General features: G+C 39.3%; 1 protein-coding gene across 5 annotated transcripts in view; it reads left to right on the top strand.

Moving 5' to 3' along the window:
- The window catches only part of oxr1a (oxidation resistance 1a), an 89,064-nt gene that overhangs the window by 19,090 nt on the left and 43,378 nt on the right, over positions 1-26,596 (top strand). For 3 of the 5 annotated variants that reach the window (XM_037274835.1, XM_037274839.1, XM_037274836.1), the window contains exons 1-2: positions 3,908-3,948; positions 15,632-15,828. In XM_037274835.1, the coding sequence (XP_037130730.1) occupies positions 3,923-3,948; positions 15,632-15,828 (223 nt within the window). In that variant the 5' untranslated portion in view covers positions 3,908-3,922. Of the gene's footprint in view, positions 1-3,907; positions 3,949-15,631; positions 15,829-25,507; positions 25,527-26,596 lie in introns of those variants that run through there. The other 2 variants (XM_037274837.1, XM_037274841.1) reach the window with 2 other exon arrangements.

Here is a 26,596-nt window from a genome sequence, read left to right on the forward strand (position 1 = left end):
TAGCCTATCAAGAATTGGAAAACATTATTTGCTGTCAGGTTTTCTATTTAGTGTACCTCTTTAAATACAATAAATGTACTCGTAAAATTACTTTTGGATTGTATTGAGGCACTGCACTCAGCCAATTGGAAATGCGCGTGTGTATGTGTGCGTGCATACATTCTTGCTTGCGTGCATTTGTGTTCTAATTATTCAGTGATTTATCTTGCTAATAGAAATGTCTTTCGCATTTGCTGAACGTGTGAGAAGTTGTGAAAGAAAGTCACACCTTGAGTTCCTCTCAGCTCTGCTCAAAGGTGTAAGAAAGGGAATCCACTTGTATTGCATGCTTGTTAGTAGAATGACAGTTATTACATTGCACGTAATTCATCAGAGCACCGCAAATACATTTCCACTGCTCTGAACAGACATACTTCCCCCTCTTCAACAAAAGTGGCAAGTAGGGAAGTTATAAATGTTCTCTTCAGTACCCTAGTTGCTTCCCAAAAAATCTCTTCTGCTCTTGCAAGCTATGGAGCGTAGAACTGGTTTTGCCATCATAATGTAACCCAGTTCTAAATATAATTCTGAAAGATTAGGACTGTCCTGATCATGAATTTTAATGCAGCATAAAGCTATTTATGTAACGATTGCGGCCCGCACTTCTCCCCCTCCTTGCACCCATCCCCTACGGGCCTCGGGCTTTCTGATTAAAAACCTGTTCTCCTATGCCCTCCCATCACAGGCTTTACTCAATACATCACAGAGAGGTGCAGATAAAGATGTTTGTGACCTGTTCGCCAATGGGAGAAGTCATGTTTGTGATTACACTAAGTTTTTTTTACTCAACTAATAGCTGCATCGTTTTGCGTAAACGCATTGTCCAAACAAGAAGGGATCGTTTCAATGGGCCCTTTTTCTTATGTAGTGTTTTTCCATCGTGCTAACCCTTATGCCAATTCAAAGATGATTGATTTGCACTCAGAATTACGGTAAGTGTATATGATACCATCCAGTTTTGTACATTAAGTAAAACCGATAGAGAGGTCAAAATAGGCATATATGCAAAATCTACTAATCTGTAAACTAAAAATAAAGTACAATGGAGTTTTATTTAATTGGTATAATATTATGTAGTTTTTCTAAATATTTTTTAACAAGATTGGCCGAATCTTCTGATTCCAGGCTCTCAAAAGCAACAATTTTCTGATTTCTCTAGTCCTTCATAACAGCAGACTCATCTTTTGTTGTTTAATCAAAATAAGACATTTGCAAACATATTCTTTTACTTTTAAAAACAATGGACTATCAATCCACCTGTGTGATATTCTTCAGTTGTTTTATTAATCATTTAATAATAACAAATAAACAAAGAATTAATTACAAAGCAGGAATCTGAGATTTTTTTTAATACAATATCATTATATTGGATTATTCTATTAAACGATGGAATAATAGATCCAATAAAATATTCTAGAAATGCTTGATAGTGACAGCCCTGATAGCATAGCTTATAGCATCTTGAAATAGAAGGTCCTTTCACAAGAGACTACGTGAATAATGTAAAAAGAACACATCAGACATAAGTGATCTGCATATACTGTACTGAAAACGGCCAAATCAGTGGTTGATCAGTGAATGTCCAGAGATGGAGAATCAGTAAGAAATCTATATTTAATGCCTGGCACTACTCTTTAAACCAGGGGTATCAAACTCATTTTTTTCGCGGGCCGCATTGTAGTCATAGCTTCTTTCGGAGAGCCATTGCCATTATTCTGTGTATGTAGAGTATCACTTTATTGTAATTTTTTAAATGTTGTTTTCCATCAGATTTCTTGCACAGCATTTGACTGTATTCTGTACTATAACCATTCCTGGAACTACTTTCAAGGACATGAACAAAACTACAAAGTGCATTATAGTATTTGTTTCTGCATAGCGTAAAGATTTTCAATTCATCTCACGTCACGCTTGGCTGCAGATTACTCCAGTGAGAGCTGAAGATCACAGTGAGATGAAGCCAACAGAACCACATTATCTCCAAAAAGTCACCAATCTGGACCCCCTCAAGCCCCTAGAAAGTACAGAGTAACATGTTGGTGGGTAGGGGGCAGTAGAAGCATGACTACTAAAGCCTGTGAGAAGTGCATGAACTCTACTGTGGGGATTTGAGAGAGAGAGAGAGATGCTCCACCTCCAGACAAACAAACACAATTTGGGTTAGTCGTGGCCTGGAGGAATGGATTTGCCGCTCTGGACGTAGACTGTTAGTTGGCTTTTGATCTCTAGGAAGCAGCATGCATGCCAATATACTGTGTGCACCACCTCCATCTTATCCCCCTATGATTGGTTCATTTGCAGTTATGCGGATGCACAACATTTCAAGCTTGGTTGCCTTGAATGGCTGACATTTTTGCCATCACCTTGTCATTTAGTAACTTCTTTTTTGACTCACTGCTTCCTATTGTATTCTGTCTCTGTGTGTCTAAATTAAATGAGTTGTCAAAGTATGCATCATCACATTATTACAAATCAATCCAGATTCAGTCAGCGTCAGACGTTTAAAGATTATGCTTCTGCTGTGTTAACATCACATTAAATTGAACGCTAATGCATTTTAGCGTCTCGATTTTTCACACGCTCGCATGCATGCACACACTAACACATCCTGTGATGGGTTACAATCTTGGGCACAGTCAGAGCAGGGACAGAGTGACTCATCACCAGATGGCTGAGTGTCGCACATCCCTGCCACCAGGAGCCCTTATGCTTTTACCACCTGGACAAGACCCAAAGTGACATGGCCTTGGAGGGTGGCCACTCAGCAAGGACCACACATCATAGCACACTTGCTAAGCTTCCATTTTGCTCTTCCACCGTAGAACCTCCTTAATGAAACCTAATCCTGGTCGACCTCCCAAATTTAATTACCGTATTTTCCGCACGATAAGGCGCACCTAAAAACCTACAATTTTTTCAAAAGCCGACAGTGCGCCTTATAATCAGGTGCGCCTTATATCTATATGGACCAATATTGAGCCACTACAGCAGGCGTGTCCAAAGTCCGGCCCGTGGGCCAAATGTATATATCTTATATATGGACAAAGTTTTAAAATGGGCCATTCATTGAAGGTGCGCCTTATAATCCGGTGCGCCTTATATATGGACAAAGTTTTAAAATGGGCCATTCATTGAAGGTGCGCCTTATAATCCGGTGCGCCTTATGGTGCGGAAAATACGGTACTTCAAGAAGCTCGTTACAGTATCATTGAAATATTTTATTGCTTATTTAATTGATCAAACCTAAGACAAAATATGATGACTGATTTTGCATCTAAAATATCATGTCTAAAAGGCCGGTACATAGGCTACCATCGTGCTAACCATGATGAGGAGGTAGAAGCAAAAAGCGAGGCGATGTCCAGAACAAACGTTTTGATTGTGAGCCTCTTCCACTAACAATTCATATTCTATCATCCATTTCAAACCTATCTTCTTGCTTCCAGGGCTCTCTGAAATTTTCCGTGGTTGGAAAAACAACATCGGAGCGATTTTTAAGTGTCTCCCAAGGCTGAAGTTTTATGAGATTATCTGACTTCTTGTGTGACATTATGCATGATTTTTTGGAACCTCCAGGTTCCGTTGTATTTGCATTCCAAATCTCCCCCAAACTCTACTCTCTTACCTTCTTTCTTACAGACCTACTCTTTTGCACATATACACAAATCCTCCCTTCCCCCCTTGTTCTTGGCTAAGGCATCAGTAACAGGCTCACTGTTATAGGCTTAGTCAGGTCAAGTCCTCTTCTTAGCTGCCATCTCCTTGCTTGTCTGTGTTATATTGGGTAAATAAATTAGCACGATGCCCTACTCTCCTAATGAAGACATGGTCACTTTTCCACTGGTTTAGTTAAGCAGTTTTTCTCTTTCCTGCACAAGCCTCAATGGAACCTGCTCAGAACCTTGATAGGTATGTACCAAGCCTTTTCACCGGTTGTAGCGCAAAAGCATTTCTCATGCCGGTGGCATTTAAAATTTTGCTCTGAAGAAACCTGTGCAAATATGAACTATTCATAGAAAAAATACTATCAGAGCTTTTTGGATATATCGGTGCTCTCTGTGGAAAATCAACTGGGAACGCCGCCAATGTTTCCTCTTGTACCTAAGTGCATCTACCATTCTTCACGTTTTTACAGTTTAATAACAAACTCCAGTCTCTCATACCTGATTTTCCCCAAATGTATCATCTATCATTTTGAAACTAGTTTCAATCAGCTCATTTAGGGAATGGTAAAAAGGGGTTATGTTCTAATGATAATACATGCTTTCGTTGAAAACCAGCATTTCCTCCCTTGGGGACAGAATGAAGAGATTGGAAAGGTTTACTGGGCTTCTGCAGGAAACAATTAGATGTCAGAGGTATGCTCGGAAAACATTGATCAAAGAGCCGGTAAATCTTGAGCAGTGGAGATTAACAAGCCTTTTGACTCTTGTATTTCTTTGGTTGACTTTATGAAGACCTTATTATGGCGGTGAGAGTCGTCATGGACATTCTTAAGTAGAATCCCTTTTTTTTCCAATACATCTAGTCACAGAAAAGCGTTTTTCTTAAGGCATGTTGTGAAGTCACTCTCTCGAAGACTCTTGAAGACACTCTCCAAACATATCCCGAATATGTCATTCAACAATTAAATGAGAAGCAGTGAGGGTACCAGAAATGTTTTACTGAAAATGGTACAAAAATAAACATGTTCCAGAACGTAATGTATTCATTGAAAACATTTTTGTGATAGCTTGCCACATTATGAAGGCTTTTGCCTTCCCGACAATGACAAACGTGTTGTGCGACAGCTCGGTTTCTCTGGGAGACTGTCTCTGCTAGCTGTAACAGCTGGAGACATTTGCACAATTGTGAATGCATGCTTTTCTGTCATGGTTGCTTTTGCATCGCTGAAGAGAAATACACGTACATGGAAAGCCTCAAGTAACTGTGAATCCGCAAATGACACATTTCAAATTCATTTATTAAGTCTATTGTATTTCCACTTTTGTCATAAGCAGGGCTCTTTACATAGAAAATGAACCGGATCGTGGCAAAGCATGTGGTATGCTGCTTCTAATTTTAACTAATGTACCTTTAATCCACTTTGAGCAGTCTTTGCAAGAGCCAAGACCCACATACAGTCTGATAAATGCAGTTTGTAGCAATGGGCAAGAAGGTAAAGAGGAGGGAGATGCACCTTTGCAGGCCTTTTGACCTTTTCAACGGCTACAGTATATACCCTTTGTGTTCCTCTAGTTGGGACTGTATGTGGAAACAGATGTAAACATGTTACCTAGCAAAGAACGCAATGTTATTTAACAACATTTATGTGTAGCGAGAAGGAGATCAATAGTGCATGTTATGACCAAATCACACTTGCATTGAAAGGACAGTTTAATTGGCACTGAGAGTCTGTAATTGGTCTGTGTGTAATAATGATTTCAGCACTTAAAATTTCACTTCTCTTAAAACCTCAGTATACATGTGATGCATTTTTTTATGACTACATTCATCAGATCTTAGTGACACCCATTATTTATGGGTGAGAAAGTCCGTACAAACCGTAAGTACACCATAGGGCTGTACAATTAATCAAATTTGAATCATGATCACAATTTTGGCAGCCACAATTAAATTTAACTGATCATCAGCAATGTTTACATTTAAAATTTTACTCTGCTGCATTTCAAGCCAACCACAAGAGGGCAAGCACATATAGGCTTGATTAAGCTGCCTTAATAACAAATGTGTAAAAGAGATCAACATCAGTCGTCATTATCGTAATGCTGTAATAAAATTCTTCTCATTACAGTGGCGTAATAAAGTTGAGAGAATAGTTGCTTCGTCTATTGTACGTGCTTAGCTGTAAGCCATTTTAAAGGTACAATAATGTTAAAAATTATTTGCAAGAGTTTGTGGAATCATAATTTGTCGTATATTTCCAGTTTAAATGAACATAGGCAATTATGAAAAGAAATTACGGTGGCATCAGTTAGATGGAATTTTTTGCTTTTCAGGTTACGTTATGTATCTTTCATGTAATTTATGTAAATCAAGTAGTTTTATTCATGTAATTTTCCACTATTTGGAGAGGAAAATTACATGAAACAAATTACTGTTTGCAAGTTTTTTATATAACATTTGGCAAAGCAAAGACTCCTATACTTTGCTCATGCAAATTTACACAGTAAATATAAACTTCCAGGGTTCATTTACCAAGTTTGAATCGTGTATGCGTGTTGAAGCTGAAGTCACAACATTTGTTTGGGAAGTTTGCGGGAGGTTTGTGCTGATGAATTCATGGTGGCAGAGCAGTGATGCAGAAGATGCTCTTGGGGGGTAGAGAGAGAGGCGGAATGAAGAGAAGTTGTTCCTTCATCCTGCTGTGTTCGTCTTCATGCATCTAAAAAAAAAAAAAACGCAGCTGGGGTGGGCGCTCACTGGATAGGATAAGACGCAGAGTAAAGAGGAGAGGAAGAGTCAATATGACAAGGACAAAGCAATGATGGGGCATTCGCCTGCTTTTTTTTTTTTTTATCAGTGTGTGTGCATGTCTGTGTGTGCACGTGTGATGGAGGGTGAGTTTGTTTAGCTGACGTCATGTGTTTTATGTCAGCAGCTTTCCACATCAGCAGACTATGGTCATCAGTGGTGGTCAGTGAAGGAGAAAAGCAAGGATTGCTGTGCAATGAGATATGTACACATAACATGAACTGTAAAATTGACATTTAGCAAAACGGTATTAATATACATTGGCATGATGTGGGCAACATGTTGGAATAGTCGCGAGCAACTCTGGATCTTAGTCTGCAGTGTGCGCCCTGCAATTGACCGGTGACCAGTCCAGGTATCACCCTGCTTCTACGTCTACTACAGATCACCTCATGAGGAAATGAGTATAGAAAATAGGTTGATGTATGCCGTGTTAATTTTGCCAGACCCCACACGTGACGAGAAAAAATTATGACGTGGAGCCACATGGCAAAAACAAATTACAATTTTTTTTTTATATACATATAGTTTTTTTTTTTTGCTATACGCAGCATGGCTCATGGAGGATTGCTGTATAAAGGCAATGATAAGTCCATCTGTCCATTTCGATACCTCTAAATATAATATAAGGGATGTATGCCCATTAAGTATGAAGTGAAATCAGATGATTGTCACATAAAAACAATAGAACGTGTACTCACACTTTAATAAATGCAGTAAAAAATGGAGATGGAGCCAGGATGCAAGTCACTCCACATAGGCTAAATTCACTTCTGACTGCATGGTGTACTTCCGTTCCTTGTCTTGTATTATTGTTGATTTATTATTGACTAGGCTAATTTGCATATAAGGCCAAGCTGAGTCTGCTGCATTCTTTTATTGCATTGTCACAACCAACTGCATTTTGTTTGTTGAATCCAAGCTGCTCCTGCAAAATCCCTCTGGAGATCAAGATTTTCAAGATCAATTCTATTTTTCATGGACGTAGTTTGATGTAAGCAAATATGAAATGTCAAAACTCCCTAAAGGTTGGCCTCTTGCGCCAAACTAACAAGCAGAGCGCACCTTGCTGTAAAAAAAAAAAAAAAAAGGACTAATCTTCTTAAATGATATGTAAATAACTTTGCCGGCAGCAGTATTATCACAGCCATGCAGCTGAGACCACATGCAACTGTCAAAACATTTTATGTCACATTTGGCTGTCAAGTTTCATCTTTCACCCCAACCCCCTTGTAGTTAAACATTTGTGTCTTGTTGCTATGCCAATTAAGTGAAAGGGGAAAAAAATCATCTAATAACATCTTTGCTTCTAATAGAGTCATTAATGGGATCTTCTCTGAAATGAAATGAGGATTCATGTAGTCGAGATTTGGGCAAAAGCAGCACCATCCATCAGCCCTTTTATCAGCTCTGCCTTCAGGATGCATTGATTAAAATTTTGCACCTGATTTACTGTTACATTGATCCCTCCAGCATTTAAACTGCATATTTGTGCCCGCATACGATAAATCAATTGTGGTCTTGTGACAATTTATAATTTTGAGGAGACATTTTTTGCAGGTTAATTTGAGGGAAATGAAGCAAGTGTTAAGTCAACAATAAAACTACGACAATATAACAATGTAGCACTGCAGCTATCAAATATTTCAGTATTCGAATATCCTACTGAAAAATCTGGAGCATAATGATGTGATTGAATGAATGGTATTTTTTTTACATAATGTATTTTGCTATATAACAAACCACAAATTGTGTTTTTTTAATGTAATCAAAAGTTTTTGTTTCAAAACTTCACATTGTGCATCGCAGCAAACTATATTTTATTGTCTAGAAACATTTTCAGTGGGATCAATGAATAAACACGGCACAAGTTAAAATACATATCATTGAAAAATGACAGCACAACAAGGTGACATTTTTAGTTGATTGAATTTATGAAATTAGTGTTGGAACTAGTGACATAAAATATAAATGCTGTCAGTGTAACATTGCGTGTGCCATTGATTTTTTTCAACGGTCGTTTGTCAGCTGTAAATATCAGGAAATGTTTTGTAGCGTGCATGTGTACGTGATCAAAAACTTTAAAGCCTATTTCATCAAGATAACAGTGTCACACAAGAGTGAGCTAATACGGACAGTGTATTTCAGCAAGTAACAGAATATAGCAGCTGCTGCCAAATGATGCCTGCTATCGAGGGGCATTGGGTCACCAGCCTGAGCCAAACAGGCTGCCAACTGACTGCAGACAGGAAGGAGAATGACATACATGGTGGTGGAGCAAAAGTAGAAAGGGGGAGTTGAATTTTCAAATCAAATAGACAGAAGAAGGTTGGGCAGCGTTCAGTCATTAGAGTAAGTATCTGCCACTATTACATTTATCACGCATGACGACACGTTAACTTTCAGTTGACCTGTTTGGCTTGTGACAGTGACACCAGTGGTGACAGATGTTGGTGCCCCCAGCTAGGAGTGCCTTCTTTGTTAATGCCAGATATGCAAGTGAGCACATTGGCTGAGAAGATGTGAACATTCATGAAAATTCAGGATTCAAATTGACATTCTTCCCACCTCACTATATTTGCCACTTCTGAGGGTGGCAATTTGACTGTCTATTATTAAATTAGCTAGTCCTCACTTAATCCTTCTATTGACGTAAGTGACGTAGGAGACTTTGTATCACAAATCTTTCATGGCCACAGAGGCAGGCTGAAGAAGCTGTGACACGTCATTTTCAAGCAATTCTCTGCTTTCCCACGTTTGTTTAAAATATGAAGATTTCAGCCAAAAGCAAGAGAAAACTTGCAGTTTAGGTGACAAGTTTTGTTGAGTTTGTGTGGTTCCATATTGATAATTGTTTTTCAGTCAACATTTGTGACTCTAATTAATTCGACTCACTCTATCCCTCTAATGTTCACAATTAAATGACTTACCATTTATGTCAGTGTTTTTTTTTTACCCTAGGGATTTTGTTCTTTCCAAGAATTTAAATGGAATATTAAGTGTGAAGCATAACTTTCTAATTTTGCTGCCCTTCTTTCTCTCTCGGCTATAATGAAACACAATGTACAATAATGAACGGGATGCTAAAAACAGACAATTCAAACAATGCATCTCGTATTCCTGCACTACCACAAGCCACACTGTCGTGACGTTGTTTCCACTACTTATGCTGACCAATCAGTTTGCAAGCTATCGCCGGCACATGGCCAATGAGAGTGCAAGAGAAAGATTGAGGCTAGCAACGAGGAGTAGAGCAAAAAGGCAAAATGGGACAGTAGCAGGCTGCAGCAAAGTCCCCATGGGTACTCTCAATGAATCAACCGCTTGAGGCTGTGTGAGATTGAGCCGCTAACTCTGACAAGATGTTTGTTGCCAATATGAGGACATAAAGAACACATTTTCATGTATTTTTTACTTTCTTTCCTGTGCATCTGTATTTCATTACCCTGGATACACAGACATCCAGAAAGTAAGAGAGGAAAAAACGTGCCCTGGAGTCAGAGCCAGACATATAATGAGCCCCCCCCACACCCCCATCTCTCCCCACTCTATGCCTTTTGTCACTGAAGATAATTCCCCTGTGAGTCATGTGAAAAGCTCTGGCCAATGGGAATTTTAATGTTGCATCAATACATTGTTGAAAATGAATAGCAGCTTTTTCCCTAGGCAGCCTTGGTTGATTTATAGAGCGTTTTTTTAATAGAGCAGTTTGGCAGTTGTTGCATGGCAGATACTGCTAAGCGAGAGAAATATACTGCAATATTATTCATCTCAAGAACTGGGTGAGTGGTGAGACATAGTGTTTGCCAGTGTCTTCATCTCGTATTGTTTTGGTGTAAATAGTTTGATTTACTTGCGCGGACTCCTGCCCCAATCCAAACGGTTAAATATAATTCAAGAAAAAGTGTCAGTGCAGTGCAGAAGCTAGTTTATGTTCAATATTTGCCAAACTGCTGCGTAATTAGTGTCACTGCCACCATACAGCCCTCGTATCTCAAGTCTTCCAAGCAAAAAAAACGGCCAATGGCTCTTATTTCAACACACAATTAAATATAAATTATGTCATCAAAGATTGTTTATGACCTGTTTTTTTCCCCTTGGTTTGAACCCACCACACTTGTCACCATTGTCGCTTGTGATTCCTTTCATTCAGCTTTGTGTCTTTGTTGCCGACAGCCTTTAAGCTCCTGTTACATTGACACGAAGGTTAAAAGCCTCATTGGTCAAAACGACCCAATCACCCCTCAACAGAGAATTGCTGCCGTGGCATTTAGCAAGGGCAGATGAGTGTAATGTGGCGTGTGCTCTATACATCATTATGCGGAGGTGTCCGACAGCAGAGCGGAGAGTGTCGAGGTTCAGCCGTATTTCATTATGCTCCCGGATGCAATAGAAGGCCTCATTAACATGCATGGCCACAGGTTGTTGTTGCCCTCGTTCTCTGGATGTCAGCGGCAACGCAGATTTAGTCTGACTGCCTCAACCATGACTTGCACATTCTCATTAAGATTAAGCTAATCACACTATTCCATTGGTTTTGTAATGATTGAGGCTGTACTCATTTAAATCCCTTCAATCCATTTCAAATAACCGTTTTGAAACATGTTGCACTGATGGATGTTGATGAGATTGTTAGCAGAGATTTTTCCCTTATGTTCTTGTAATGAAGTACTTCATGTCTATGATTATAGCCACATTATGTCTGGGTACTTTTTAATATTTAAGTACAGTATCATTTTGGTTGTTGACCTTGTCTATTGATTTGCCCTTTACTATTGCTACTACTGTGGTGCGTTGGTTTATGCAAAAGTACTACGAGTGGGATGTAGAAAAAAATAGCTGCAGGTGCTATAAACTATACGGTTGCATTTCACGTTGGGGACATTTTACCTTCCTAATAAATCAGTTAAATTATCAGTGCTGGACATGAAAGGTTAAGGTTAATGCATGTGCCTTTGAACACTCGAAGAAGACTCACTTACAGTAGGTCAGTTCAAAGAAGTTAAGATCCTAACTTGCACAAGTTTTGGAATCCATTGAAGTTGAAACGACATAGATGGGCAGGTCATTATTAATGATTAATTTCGGGGGATAAATTGGATGTAATTGATATTTTGGGGGATGTTTGTAATTCAAATGTTAAAACTGAAATGCTGATTAGAAAGATGCCAGAGCAATGAATTTGAATTTGATTGGGTGGAAATTGTCACCAAAAAATACTTCAAATTTGGATCATTCAAACTGTTACTGTCACTGTGTTGCCAACACTAACAATGAGGTCACTCTGTCACCACCAAGCTTCATACAGTACAGCACTCTATCCAAGGCTGTATAAAAGACCCTTCCCCCAGTAAAATTGTGACTGCCACTGCAAAGTATGGGAAGCAAAGCAAATAGGATGAAAAAAAAAAACGACAGCCTCTTTTCTCTGGGCCTAATCCCTCTTAGCAGCAGTGTGATAAGTGTGTTTTGACTTAGCCTCAAATTTCCTTTTTGTTTATGCATCCTCTGCCAAGCCACGTGGATCCCTGTGCAGTCCGATAATCTGAACGATGCCAGTTTGGCAGAGCTGCTCCACAGCCTCCTGGGCCAGGTCAGATCACAAAAGCGGAATAGGAAACAAAATGACTGTGCCTGTTTTCCATCATTTTCTCATCTTTCTTTTTATCTGTTGATAGCAATCAACGACGGTTGATGTCTTTGGTGATGTGCATCCCTCATTGCTTGCAGGAGAGATTGGTGCAATCATAGCTCATGATGAAGCAAAAAAAAAAAAATACACTTGAGTCCCAATTTCTCACTGGTGTAAAAGGGAAATGCCTCTTTAATTTGTGCTCATTTTCTCAGTGGGAGTCTTTAGGTTTTCCCAATGAATAATGGAATCTCGTTCAGGTTGTCATGTGGATCACTCCTCAGTACAAAATGGAAATTTGGTTTGGCGAGGTAGAGGCTAAAACTCCATACATCCATAAAGGCAGTCAGTGCCTTTGAAACTAGAATACTGGATGACTATTTCTACTAGACTGATTTTGATCTCGGTTAATGTGACGTCATAGTTTTCGTCTAATTTAATGGAAGACTACATTGAAGCATTCAGTCTGAACCAACTCGTTCCATAAGAGAGGGTTAAGTGAACATTTAATGCTCCGAGGCAAGGGTTTAAAATATAATCAGCAAAATCCATTTTACCAAGCTTACACTCAATGTTTACGATTCTAGTCTTTGAAGATGTCCACACCAATCAGCATCCATTGAGAAGATATTGTACAACAGTCAGCAGTGGTTTAGCTATTATGAAAGCAAAAACTGTCCAGAAACAAATTTGCAATGCAAGTTACGAAAAGAGTTCTATCAAAACTCTCCTCTTCATGGAGAGGCACAGAAGCTTGGTGAAAAAGGGCACAAGACAGGCAACGGTACACCTCATACTTGTGAGCAGAGGTGTCAAGTAACAAAATAAAAATGTTACCTTGTTGAAGATGTAAAAATCATGGGTATCTTTCCTTTTCTGAAATCATTGTTTCCAACATACTTTTTACTTCTAATCGAAATGACAAGTACCCATGTTAATTCTTTCCTCTGCCTTCTAATTTTGTCACTGAAGCTCACACACATACACACACACACACACACACACACTCATGCAGTTTTGATACCAGTTGGCCTTGTAGCTCAATGAACAGAGAAGACAAGCTATAGAATACGGGCTTCCACTCCACTTATGAGACAGTAATTAGTACCAACTCCTAAGGGAGTGGAGATAGACTTCACACAGCTTGGCACTACCCCGCTCTCTTATCCTCCACAAGCAAAAACAGCAGCTGCAGGTCTCTACGTTTCACTTCTTCCCCTTACTCATTATGCTCCATCTAAACAAACCCACATCTTTGTCAAAATAGTAATTAAAGCAGTTTGCAACTGCTTGGACTTGCACTCTAAACCTCAGTTTATGTTGACATCAATGAATTTCTTCCCAATTCATTTAAATGAGTCATTGTACTTTGCCCCCCCTAAAAGAAACGTCAATACACCGATACACTGCTTGGATGGGCTTTATTGACTGGCTGTTTAACAGTTGAATTTAATGACTAGTCCCATACACGCATAGCTTACCTGGTTTGTCACCCAAGGAGCCCGCCTGGGTCACCTCCATACCAGGCACGCGCACCACCCACACGTCACACTTAAATTCGATTTATTTTGATTTGAGTTGGATAATTCTGATTCTCTGTGCACTCTTCCAAGCCCACTGAAATTCCAATTCAAGAACATTCAGAGAGACCCCTACAATTTACCACGCGGATACTTCTTATTCTGTATTCCAATAAATGAAAATTAAGGAACAATAATCGTTAAATGACACATGTTCAGTCCAACTTTTCCATTTATATTATACTATTCCATTTATGTAGAAAGGTCAGCAAGCAGGGTTTTTTTTTTTTTTTTTTTTCCTTCTGCATAATTTGTCTCCACTGGACCAGTAAGTTTAATTTCCAAAGAAGAGACACTGTGATGGACAGCATTTCCATAGAGATTATGCATTTTCATAATACAGTCGGACACTGTGCCATGTGCACTGCTTTGCTGGTCCATCAGGAGATGAGCATTTGGGTGAAATGGCCAAAAAGAATGTGTTTGCTTCAGCACTTTTGCTGGAATGATTGAAAGTGTGCAATGTAAGAGTGAGTGTTGTGCATCTTGTATTGCTGTTTCAGGACTTTACAAGACTATAGCTTGTTTCGTTTTATTCACTCTGTTGCTTAGATTTTTGTCTCGCTTTCCGAGAGAATAATCTTGTATTCTATTGTATTACTCCTCTTATTAGGAGTACATCTACTGACTCCCCCATATGTGAAATCATCAAGCCGTCAATAAAAGACAGTTGCAGAAGTGAGCCCTTAAATTTGGGGATTTTAAATGAGATTCTTGACCACTCTTACAATCTTACCCACTGACATTCCTCTTGCTGGGTAATTTTCAGAACATTCTGTCCTGCAAAGCGCCAGGTGTAAAGGCTTCTGTCGGTGTAACCTTTTTGTGGACGCACCACATTTACTTGGAAAGAGGTGCTTTGCGACCTTATTAGTATAATGAACTATGAAAAGGTACTCGAATCCAAACCTGGGAGCCTGTCGTGTCATTCTTTTAACAGGCTTTGAAATGTTGCCCTAGACAGATTTGGCTTGACCCATGTTAACCAGTGAGAACTCAGCAATGAATGAACTTCCGCCTCTAATGATATCTAAGCTTTGTTGTCCCTCATTGGATATTATCTTTACAGCCCAAATTTAATTTGATCTATTCATGACAATGCTTCTTTACTTCCCACTCACAAATGTTGGCTTGCATGCTAAACTTTAATGTAAGTATGCATAGTTTATCAAGACTGTTTATTTCATTTTGAAATGGTTAAAGAGAAAGACAATTTCAGGGCCAAATTATTAATACAGCACTTAAGGGTAACATTAACTAGCCATAATTGCGCCTCTTTAGCTTATTTGAATTTCTTTGCATTTAAAGCAGCAGTGCACAATTTTGTAATAGACTAAGAAATCGACATACCTGCTTTTTAACTGTTCAAGATGATTCATTTGTGCATTTATTTTCATTTCATTTCATTGTTTTTACTATGCACAAACATTTTATATGTCAATTCAGTACAACTCATTCCATTGTAACATGCTATCCAATGATAGTCAGAGTATTGCGTATTTTAAACAAGAAAATACTGTGACTCCCAATTTCTGGCCGTGTTGCATTTTAATGTGTGTTGTAGACTCTGAAACCTTGTTGTCTTTGTAATGTCCTGCTGTGTTTCCGTTGAGACTCTGTGTTGTACAAGCAATGTGGCTAATACATTTCACCTCAGCAAGTGCACGATTAGCCTATTGATCCTTTCTATAGATTTCTGTGCACCTGGGAAAAAAAATAGTATACATGATCTAATTTCTGTGACAAACCAATCAAATCAATCACCTAAAATACAAATATGCTTTCAGTGCTTTACCTTGGACTAGCGTAGGTTGCTCCAAGGTTTTATTCTCAATACCTTGAAGTGATTGAAACAACATATCCATCGAGACATTGTTTATTTACTGTAGTTTGCTTTTTACTACAGACTGAAAAAGAAGTCTCAATCAGTGGACATTGCCAGCCAAGGCTTCTCCCCAACTCTGGTGCCAGCCTCGCCCCTCAACAGAGCTGCATCACCTGTTGCCAAGACAACCACCGTCCTCGCGGTGCAGGAAAATAACACCACTAATTCCCAGCGCCGCAGCCCACGGTGTGGCGAACTGAAGAGAGGCTATACCATTGGTAGGCATTTTAATTTGTCAGCTTCTGTATTGACTGATTTTGCCAGTGTGATGGACGCTCTGAAACCAAAACCTTCCAAATGACCGGCCACAACGTTGTGATGACTTCCACGATCCGATATGAGCTCCAATTTAAGAGAAAAATCTGCCTCACAAAATAATAAAAGAAAACCTGCCTTTACAAAATAATTTTGTAAAAGTAGATTTATTCATGTTATTTTATATTAGTGTGATGTAGTGCAGATCTACACAAATGCAAAATAAATGCACTATAATAAATATTGATTAATTCCTTTTTAACGGTATGAATTAACTCTGAGATTTATTATTTTATATAGGCTGATTATGAATGTAGAATATTTGATACACCACTCCATGTCATAGTGACAGTCGTCATACTGGCCTGTCTGTATATGCCTATTCTGCACGTCACACGTAATCATAACAGCATGGCTCCATATGGAAAATAAATTGGAGTGCCCAGGAGGCTGTTGTTAGGCTCTTAGTGTATGTCACCATGCAAGCAGCCTGGTCATCTTGGTATGTTGTCAGCTGTATAATAACGATGAACGTATTATTTCTGAATCTGTCACATTTGCTGCAGCAAAGAATTTAATAATTGTATAATGTAGGATATGTTTTCTTTCTGTGGCATAATAATCCCACTGATTTGTTCAAACTTGTCGACCCGTAAAAAATAGTGTCAGTGCGGAAACAAGAGCTTCCCCCCTACCATACTATAAATCTATGTTTACAGTTTTTCTCACCTGTTCACTCCTTGTAAATTCATCTTTTTGCATAATGTTGCGATAGAACCTATCCATTATTTACGGACACATCTCAACTGAGAGACAGTTATTTGACAATTATTTTTATGTAAAATTACTTCAATAAGAATGCATTTAATTTTTTATTTGGTTGGTAATTTCCCACAAATGGTGAGGAAATACTGTATAGTGTTCCCCACTATGGTACCAAAGCACTGCTTTTATATCGGCAATTTAGATTCTCCAACATGCATGTCGGAATTCAAGAGGAAGCCAGAGAAAACCAATTCGAGCGTGCAAAGAACATACCAGACTGGATAATGACTATATCACCATGTTGTTCTTTATGCTTACAGTCCATTTGTATGAACAGTCCAAATATCAGTATACTGATTTGTTTGAAATATATTTTATTACTGCATATTCAATTTCATCTTCTTACCTAAAGTTTAAAAAGTTCGGTGAATACTATGTTTTGTCCTTACCCAAAGCTCAGCTTCCAGTGACTAAATCATAAATTTAGATTGTGTTGCATGTCCTTGCTCAAACAGTGAGTCATATAAATACACCTCTTATAATTTCAAGGTTAGGATTTCCAAAGGACCGTGTGTGATCATAGCTCAAGGGTGAGAAGAGAGCGAGAGAAGGCCTCAAGAAAATGCTGATGTCTCACTCCTATAAGCTCACTACATACAAAGTCATCATGTATCGATGCCAGTGCCTCTGCAAGGCTCTGTTGTAATGGCCGATTGATCTGCCTTCATAGTTATCATTCCAGTTGGCAATAATCAGTGGAAGAAAACTGCAGGATAAAGATGAGGTAATGGGCACACTGTTGACATTTCTACCTTCTCTGATCATCCATTATCTGCTCAATAGCATATGCAGGCAGTTTGGAAAGAGAGAGAGAAAAGATCAGGGTAGTAATAGTACGGTAATTCAGCCATTAAATGAAATGTGGCCATTTTTTTTCCTCCTCTCTACGGCATTTAACTGCATAGGCACAAATTGTACAAGCTTTTCTAAAGCATGACTCATGGCAGTTAATCATTTGCTATGGCCAATGTTGACCTGGATAAAACTCACTGAGTTCAAGGCCTGGCTTGTGTGCACTGCCGAGAGAAATATAGTATATATACATATACTATAATATAGTATCCGAAGCATATTATGAACAATTGATTTCTGGCTGACCCCTGTCTATATTTTAAATAGCAAGAGGAGCTCTGTGGCATTTTCTTGCAGCCCCACCCCAAACCAGACAAGTTCTACTTCCAGGCTTATTCTGCAAAATTATTCCTATGGTAGATTAATAACACATACATTACAAGCACTGAAATTACAATACTGATTTTCAAATATAAACCAAACTATCCTAATTGATTGCTGCCATGTCAAGACTGATCCTTTGACACGACATATGAGTGAACAGACTGGATCTGCAACGTTTTTTCCAGAAAAAGATACATGCACAGCAGAAACCAAGAAGCTAAGATTTCCTGGAATCTCCCTTTACCTCCCAGAAGGGTATATTGATGTTTTCCCCCGATTCCTAGCGTCTAACAGCCTATATGTCTTGAACTCAATGACCTCAACTCACTATTGAAAAACCAAACTGCAGATAAACATCTCCCCATCTCACCGAGTCTGATGTTTTTTGTTATCTGCCTCGTACCAAAACAGTTTTGTCACTCATTCCTGGGTGCACCGTGTACAATTGGATGTATTCCTCCATGTCGGATGCATTGGAAACAATTGTCCACTGTCAACACTGACTCTCATTTCATCACATCATGATCTGAGCTGATGAATATCCTCGTTTACAAAATGTGTAACAATCTTATATGCAAAAATATACAACACAAGGACACCAACAGTACCTTTGATATGTCATTGTAGAAGTTGTGCCAATTTTTGACACGCTACCAGAGATATAATTGGCATAATGCCTCTAGCTGCCCATTGTATGAACATTGTTTTATATTCCAGACTCACTGTTCTAGTCTGAATTATTGTCAAACAGCATGTCAGCATGCATTTATTTGAATATTCATGGCAACCCACATGCGCTGTATGAATGCACACATTGGACATGGTATAATGTTTACCGTGAGTCATGTCTTAAAATATGCTAGCAACAATGGAAATTTGCTTTTGGTGGCAAAAATGTAATTGCAAAAAGAAATTGCGCAAATGTGCATGTGTTTTAATGTACGTACCTTATGTCACTGCTTCTATTTCTAAAGTTAGATCGTCTTTGTTCTCTTTTGTGACATTACATAGTAGATTGAATGTGTCAAAGATTGTTCCGCTTGATAGCGTTTCATGGCAACAACCCTAAAATAGTTAAGTATCAGTAGCTGGTATCGGCATCCTTTACGAGACCCATTGAAATAAGCCCGGTTTCAGCACAATATCTGATATCGGTATTCATCCGTCCCTAATAAATACAGATTAAAAACATTTGCATGAATAATGACCTTTTAAAAGGCCAGTGTATTGCATTAGTCTAAACTGATTCAAGCAATAAGTGGCTGACTATGCAAACTCAGAATTGTTTCTCTATAACACCTGACAGAGAAAATGCTGATAAAAAAAGACACGAGCACGGCTTACCCTTACTCGTCAGGAGGGGTGGTTCTATGGCAGTTGTGCGACTGATTACTCCCCTGTTAGTTATTCATTGAATTTTCACTGCAGGGTCGAAGAGGGGAGGTGTCTGTGCTGGGGGAGCAATACACTAACTTGCTGAAGGCTCCCATCAAAGTGTGCTTGATATGCAATTTCATGAGGAGGACTTAGAGGTCGGAATTAAATCAACAGCTTTTCAATACATCGATGGCTTTGTCAGGGTCGATGTTAATTTGCTATTCTGTTGCCTTGACTTCCGATAGTAGTTTGGTTTGAGTGTGGAGCACATGGCAGGACTAGTTGAGATAAAATTGTTTCCTACCACAACGTGACATGAGAAACTAATCAGTGGGATGTTTGACGGTTATGGCCAACACTGCAGGCGAGACACCATGTTCTTTTTTTGTCCTGCTTGGGTTGTTTGTGTCTCAGATGGTGCTTCACTTGTGTTTACACATCAGGATAGTAGCCAGAGGTGTCAGTTATTTGCACGTCACATTGACGCATTGGAAAGAAACAGCAAGTCATTGGTAGATCAAAGGTCAAATGCCTTAAGGCCCATATGATATTGAGTCTGACCAAAATAAATAGGCTTTAAATATTGTGTGCATTTGACTGCGTTCTAAGCAGTCAGCACCCGTCACTAAACCTTATTCCAGCGTGTCAACACTTTCTCATTTTTCTTGATTTGCTCATTACTTTTTTACTTTACTCACATGTTCTCCCAAAAGAGTTTGACAGAGGGAGTTAAGCAAAGATGAAGGTGAGAAGTGACTGTGACGGTCTGCTGTTGAAGTGTCCTTGGGCAAGACACTGAAAAAACAAAAAAATACAAGAAACGTTACAATGAAATAAGAAGATACACTGTATTTAAAACTGAAACTCTCTTTTTTGGGCTTATTATCCAAACGTTAGTTTAGTGTTTTTGTATCGGAGTGTAAAACACAGTTTCATTGCAGTGCTGCTGTGACTTTTCAGAGGGCCCTATTTTGGTTGACAGGCACTCTGTGGGTATTTGAGCTGAACTTTATACCCAGTCAAAAGGAAATATTTAATTTAACACGCCCTTGCTTTTACTAACCACCATGTGGGATGCAGTCATAGATGGCATCATGGCCGGTCGCTCTCTGCCAATCCTGCTTGAGTTTGAATTTTCCCGACAGTATGCAGTCGATCGGCATCATCCCGTAGCATGCTCCTCCTCATTGACTGAATGAGCACAAGGGAGGAGTAGAGTGAGTGCTATATGTGCTTCTCTGTTAGCAGCAGCAGCAGCCTCAGCCATGCCACAGTGCTTTTTGCCAGCAGAACTGCTTGTGTGCACAGAGATAAGCCTGAGCTCTCTTGCCTTGGTGCTAAGGCCGGTCACGTTGCCCCACAAGACAGCTTAGCTTCGCAATGTGATCCAATGAAAGGCTTTTTCTCTTATCCTTTCCTACCTCGGCGTCTTCCAACCTTTTTAGGCCTACGCTATTCTTTGTCTTCTATATTTCTCCATTCTTCCCATTTATGTGTTTGGAAGAGATTTTCCATTTTCACTGTTCCAAGCAGCTAGGGAAGGAGTAAAAGAAAGAATTACGTCTGTAATCCAACAAAAAGCTCATTTTAATATTCCAGTACAGGTTATCCTTGATTCATGCCGGCGTTCCATTTCTGCAGCTATGACATGACCTGAATTTAAAGTCCAGCTGTACCGTAGGGTATTGCAAACCTACGCAAATGCAGTAGTAAAGTCATAATTACAGTATCTATTTGTACAAACATTTCTAGGCCATAAATATAAATCAAACAGATGAAAAACAATAAATTGTAGTCCCATGGTGCCTTGTAATGTCCATGTAATGTCATAATTTGAGTAAATATTTGCTTGAAAACATTGTTAAGCCATAAATATAAAATATTGAGACGAAAAACACAGTGTTAATGAGCATGCCTTCTAACTAACTAACTCGTACATTGTATAACCTCAAACCCTCACATATTGGAACTCGTATGTACCCGCTGTTGTGACCTGGTGAGCCAACATACACTCCCCCGGAACATGATAGCCTACTTGAAAACCTTTTCCGTAAAGGTTAATAGTATGCTTAAGTTATTCCCACATCGGAGAAGAGAAGCTTTATCCCATAGTACTTGGTTACAGGCAGAAAATGTCACCTTTGTTTTCGATTGTATGTTCACTTCTGTTATAATTCTCTCAGTACTTTTGATGTTGTTGTCCAAACCAAGGTTAAGTTCACTGAAGTAGCTTTCTAAAGTTTGGAGTAAAAAGGCAAAGCACATAAACAGACTCTTTAGAAATGGTTCACTGTATTACAACACCTCAGAGGTTCGCTGATGGATTTTTGCTGCTCATGTTTCTGCCTCAGAGAAGGACAAGACAAATCAACTGCAGCTTCCATATGAGGGAATTTGGATGAACATTAGTTTGTATGAACTTTCAAAAGGTTTGTTATTGTAACTGACTGCTCAAATGGGTATTTACATTCATTATATCAGCAGCAAGGTCATGATTTAAGATGGGCAGACAGACAAGAAATAAAAAGGAACATTTATCCTCAGACTTCTTCAATGTCACGATCATCTCTATGATGCCTCTGCTGCCACACATGTCCTTCAGATATTTGCCTGACATTTGTCATTTGTAAATGTCTTTGGAGATGATCCGTGTAGCCCTTAAATCAATTCTGGGCTTTTAAGCATCTCTTGTAACCTTCATGCTTCCAAAAGGGAGCCAGCTTGTAAGAATGCTCGACGTTCATCTGTTCCAAGGTTAAATGCTGATTTTTATCTCCAAAAACAAAAAAAACCCACAAACTGTCATATATCACATTTTCTGTTGATCTAAATCCCTGGAAGTACCCACAACAAGGACACCAAGATGTGCACCGAAGTTCATTCTGCTTTTATGCAAAAATAACAACAACAAATATAAGGAAATAATCCTGCAACTGGATTTACTGCAGCGCTACAGTAAAAGAAAGATTTGTACACAATATGTTTGTCTGCTGGTATAATTATGTGCGCGGGGGGTCTCTTGGTGACCCTCTTCTTGATGGGTTCAATTTCTAAATGCCACACAGCTAGTAATCTCACCGTTTCCCCACTTAGTTTGAAAAAGGGCTCTCGCTATCCTCTGCCGAGGACTGATTACATATATACCTCAAATGAAGAGTAAGCAGTTTTCCACAATCAAACGCCAGGTCCAACCCTGGTATTGATTCATTTTGCAGTCGAAAGAAAACAAGCTCTGCCACTTCATATAACTGTTGATATTTGTTTCCCTTAATCTCTTGAATGTACGGGTTCTTCATGCTGGTTTTGCTAGCACTTAAGGCAAACGTGCTTATTTTAAACTTAGCTACAAATGCACATTGGGGTTATTTTATCGAGATAAATACATTATTGTAGCTTGACCTTTCTATTTTGATCAACTGTTATTCCAAAAATTTCAGAGTTCAAGCAAAACTTCACAGTAAAATATGTCACTCTGATCCAAGCAGCACTTGTCAGAGGTTCACTATATATTTGATTATTTTATTATTGATATGGCGAATGATAAGGATGAACTCAGCCCCTTGCCCAAAGTCAGCTGTGGGCTTGCGTTTCCCTGTTAAGAGAATGGATGGACGGACGGATGGATTACTTTGTACTATTTAAATTTACTCTATTTAGTAGCAGTTGAGAAAGACCAAGCCGATAGTAAAGGTGAGATTTTTTATCAAATTCAGCATTTGACAGCAAATGGATTATTCTGCTAATAGGAGACATGGTCACAACAGTACCATACTAACTTCCTGCAGTATGGCTAATAATGGAACATAACTTTGTAAACAAACAACTCTATGTAAACAAACAGATGAGACAAAACATACTCCTCTCATCTGCTGATCTGCTGTTTAATTTTTGTGCAGACAACTTTTGGATTGTTGCTGATAATTGGGAGGAATAACAGATGACATGACTTTCGAAAGAGATTATGAAGAGAACCGTGCCCTTTAAGTAAATGCATATTTTTGTGCAGCTTTTTCTCTGTTAAACAAGGACCTTCAGCAGTTCAAGGGACTAAACTGGGGTTGAGTCGTGCTGCAAACAGACCTCACTTAGTACCTATTCACAAGCATCTTGTGCCTTGTTTGGTTCGTTCCTCATTCGTTTCCAGGCCCCACTTTATTAGAATGTCCAAAGCTGCTTATTGCACATGCTTCAGGGCCACATTTGCTATGCACTGGTTTATCCAAGAGGAAGAGTAGCTGGAGGACTGGATTTAGCCGACCAGAGCGGTACGCTGTCTTCTCATACGGGTCATTGCTTTGGACATTCACTGGATGGCGAAGCTCCGGAAAACTGTGACAAAGAAGCGTAATGGCCAAAGAAACATTCATCAGATTTGAGTGATTCCCTCTTGGTCGAATCGGTAAGCACCGAGTTGGATAGATGTACGGCTGTATGGGAATAAATAGGCATGAATAAACAACCTCCGGATTTCACATTAGAAAGTTAGAAGGGGGAGGTACAGAGACAATTCACAACACTGATGCATGCTGAACGTAAGGTCGTGACTGCTGCCCTCAAGTTCTTGACAGTTTGTATTTGGGGACTTGTGTATCAGGCCGACGTCGCGATGGCAGGCTGTGTGTTGGCCGTGGGCTTCATAATGCCACTTTTAATTGGTCCGTGCATGTTTTGACAACTTCTGACCATCTCGGACCCTTGGAAAGTACAGGGTGATATGATAATGTTCTCCTTATGTTGGGACTGCTAAATAAAGCAGTATTTTTCAGCGAGGATTCTTGTGTAATTTCGACATCTAATTAAAGAAAACAAAAATGTCCTTTGAGTTTTTGATGAAGTATGAACAGTCTACCTCTGTTAATGAGTTTCATTAAGCAACAAGAGTATCCAATGACATTTAGCAAGATGTCGATTACCTGCATTCTAATAGCTTTCAGATTAAATGTTAGCAAGTACGGTGGAATCCTGAAAGTCAACCGCCTCGCAAGTCAACATCTTCGACTTTCTACATAGAATGTCAGGAAATCTTTGTCCCTGTTCTCGGGCATAGCTTCGGAAACCAACCTGACTTGCACAGCTATTGTAAACAAAATAGAGTTCGTTCCACCTGTTGTAGTCGCCGTTGGTTGGCGTTGTTGATTGGCGGGTTGTAGACCACTGTACATGGGTCTCAAGAAAGACGCAGGAGAAAAGAAGAAGAGGAAAGTGGCGAGAACAATGATACAGCTGAAAAAGGCGATCATAGACAAGTATGAAAAAGGCAATCGCGTTATGAACTTGGCATTGAAATTCAAGTGCCGAGCTTGACCATAAGTTCATTTTTGAGGAATAGAGAGGCAATAAAAACTACCAGTGTTGCTAGGAGGCTTACGAGAGGTTACCGGCCAGGTCTGAGTGGAAAAAGCAAAGAAAGGAAAACACTGACAAAATGCAACCACCGGATTTTTGTTATGGAAAGGGATTCCCCTTTCAAACAATGATCCTCACCCCCCGCACCTCCTCTCCACCTTGGTAATAAATTCAGCGCAAAATTAATGCCAAGTTATGTAGATCTTAAATTGACTGTTTTAATGATGTGTTTCTTATTGAATTTATATTGCATCGCATTTTCGCTCTGCAATTATGGTGTAAAAAAGGTAACGTTAGGGTAAAAACTTGCTGGTCGAGAACAGATTATTGCCTTTCAGTTATTTCTAATGGGGAAAATGCTTCGGAACTCAACGGTTTCATTTCACATGCACTATGCACTCAAAACCTTAAAACTCATAAAAATAGTACCATAATTTTTCAAACATTCACATTTGGCTGTCTCATTCCTTCTGTTTTAATTTTGTTTTAAAGACGAGTGTTTATTGTTTATTTATGCGTTTAATGATTAATCCCACCTTTCTTTAATTCATTGTTTAATTAAAATAGAAAATAGAAAGTTTACATTTAAAATTTTTGATTCCAGATCATAGGCCCACCCTGCACACTCTTGAAAGGATGCATCCTGTTAAGTGCATCGCCCTTTAACACCTTAGATGATGTAATATGTCCCAAGCTAATAATTTAACCAACAAATTATCCATTTACTACTGTCTCCTGGGGGTTTAGATTCATTATCCAATTTAGTGTACTTGTGGAGCGGACGATATCAGGTGATGGATGAGGAGTGTCCAGAGTGAGGACAGTTTTACAACAGACAAAGAGAGTGCAGAACCTCTTGCCACCTGTCTGTTTGCCTATAATTTCCTCTGATTCCACAGTGCACTCGGATTGTATTGCCTTTGGGGGAGACCGCAGGGTGAGGAGGCTTATGTTGCACAGTCAATGTACTTTTGTGCTCTTCTTGTAGCTTAGCGATTCATGGGAGGCTTTTTCGGCTAATAATGAAATATATGGCCATGTCCGGGTGCAAAAGAAGGCAATTAACTCTGTCCCAAGAGTTCAAGGCAGATAACAAAGTGGGCGCTGACATAATAGAGCATTTATTTTGTGTCTTTGCCTTGGTTAGATGGCCACTCTTTTGTCAGGGTTATTGTCAAGCCTTTAGCGTAAGGCTGTGTTTTATTATATCAATATACCGCACATATGGCGCTATGGCCAAGGCCTAATGTGTGTATCCTCCCCCACATTGCACATACAATACACTGGCCACCAGACTTAATATATTCCATTATACTTTATATAGAATATCTTCTCTCTGCATGTTCAGCTAAATTGATAAACAGCATAAATGCTATGGAGACATGTGAGATGTGCACAAAAAGAAAGCAAAGGGAAGAAAGGTGGTGGTGGGTGGTCTGCCTATCGATGTGTTCCTCGTCCAAAGACAGTGGTCATCATTCGTTGAGGTGGCCTCAGACAGCACAGACAACCACAGAGGATAAATGACCATGAGCGGGGGCTGTGGAAGTGGTGGTGAAGTGAAAGATAGCTTGCTTGGGCGCCACCACTCATCGATCAGCACCGGCCGCTCTGCAGACCGATCCTAAGAGGGAAACCCGGGCAACAGCAGTGGATTGAATTGTTGCAAAAGCAGGTCATTGTCAGACCTGATGGCACAAGTCGTCAGCCATCGCTTTCTTGTTCTCTGCTGCTTCTTAACATGAGCACATGATGCAAGAGGCTGGTTTCCACCCTTATTGGTTAGCTGAAGGAAATGTTGAACTTATTTTTCTTATTCAGAAGGATCACTGAGTCTCAATTCGCTCTTTCTACCTCTTTGTTATGGTGTCATTTATTTATTTATTTATTTAAATAGAATAGAAGAAATCTGCAAAATTATTTGCATTGATCCATTGCCCTGCATTTGATGGAACATTTACCATCTATAGTGTCAAATCTTTTTTTTTTTTTTTTCCAGCTCCACCC

This window comes from Syngnathus acus, chromosome 16 (genome assembly GCF_901709675.1).
Source record: "Syngnathus acus chromosome 16, fSynAcu1.2, whole genome shotgun sequence".
Classification (NCBI taxonomy): Eukaryota; Metazoa; Chordata; class Actinopteri; order Syngnathiformes; family Syngnathidae; genus Syngnathus; species Syngnathus acus.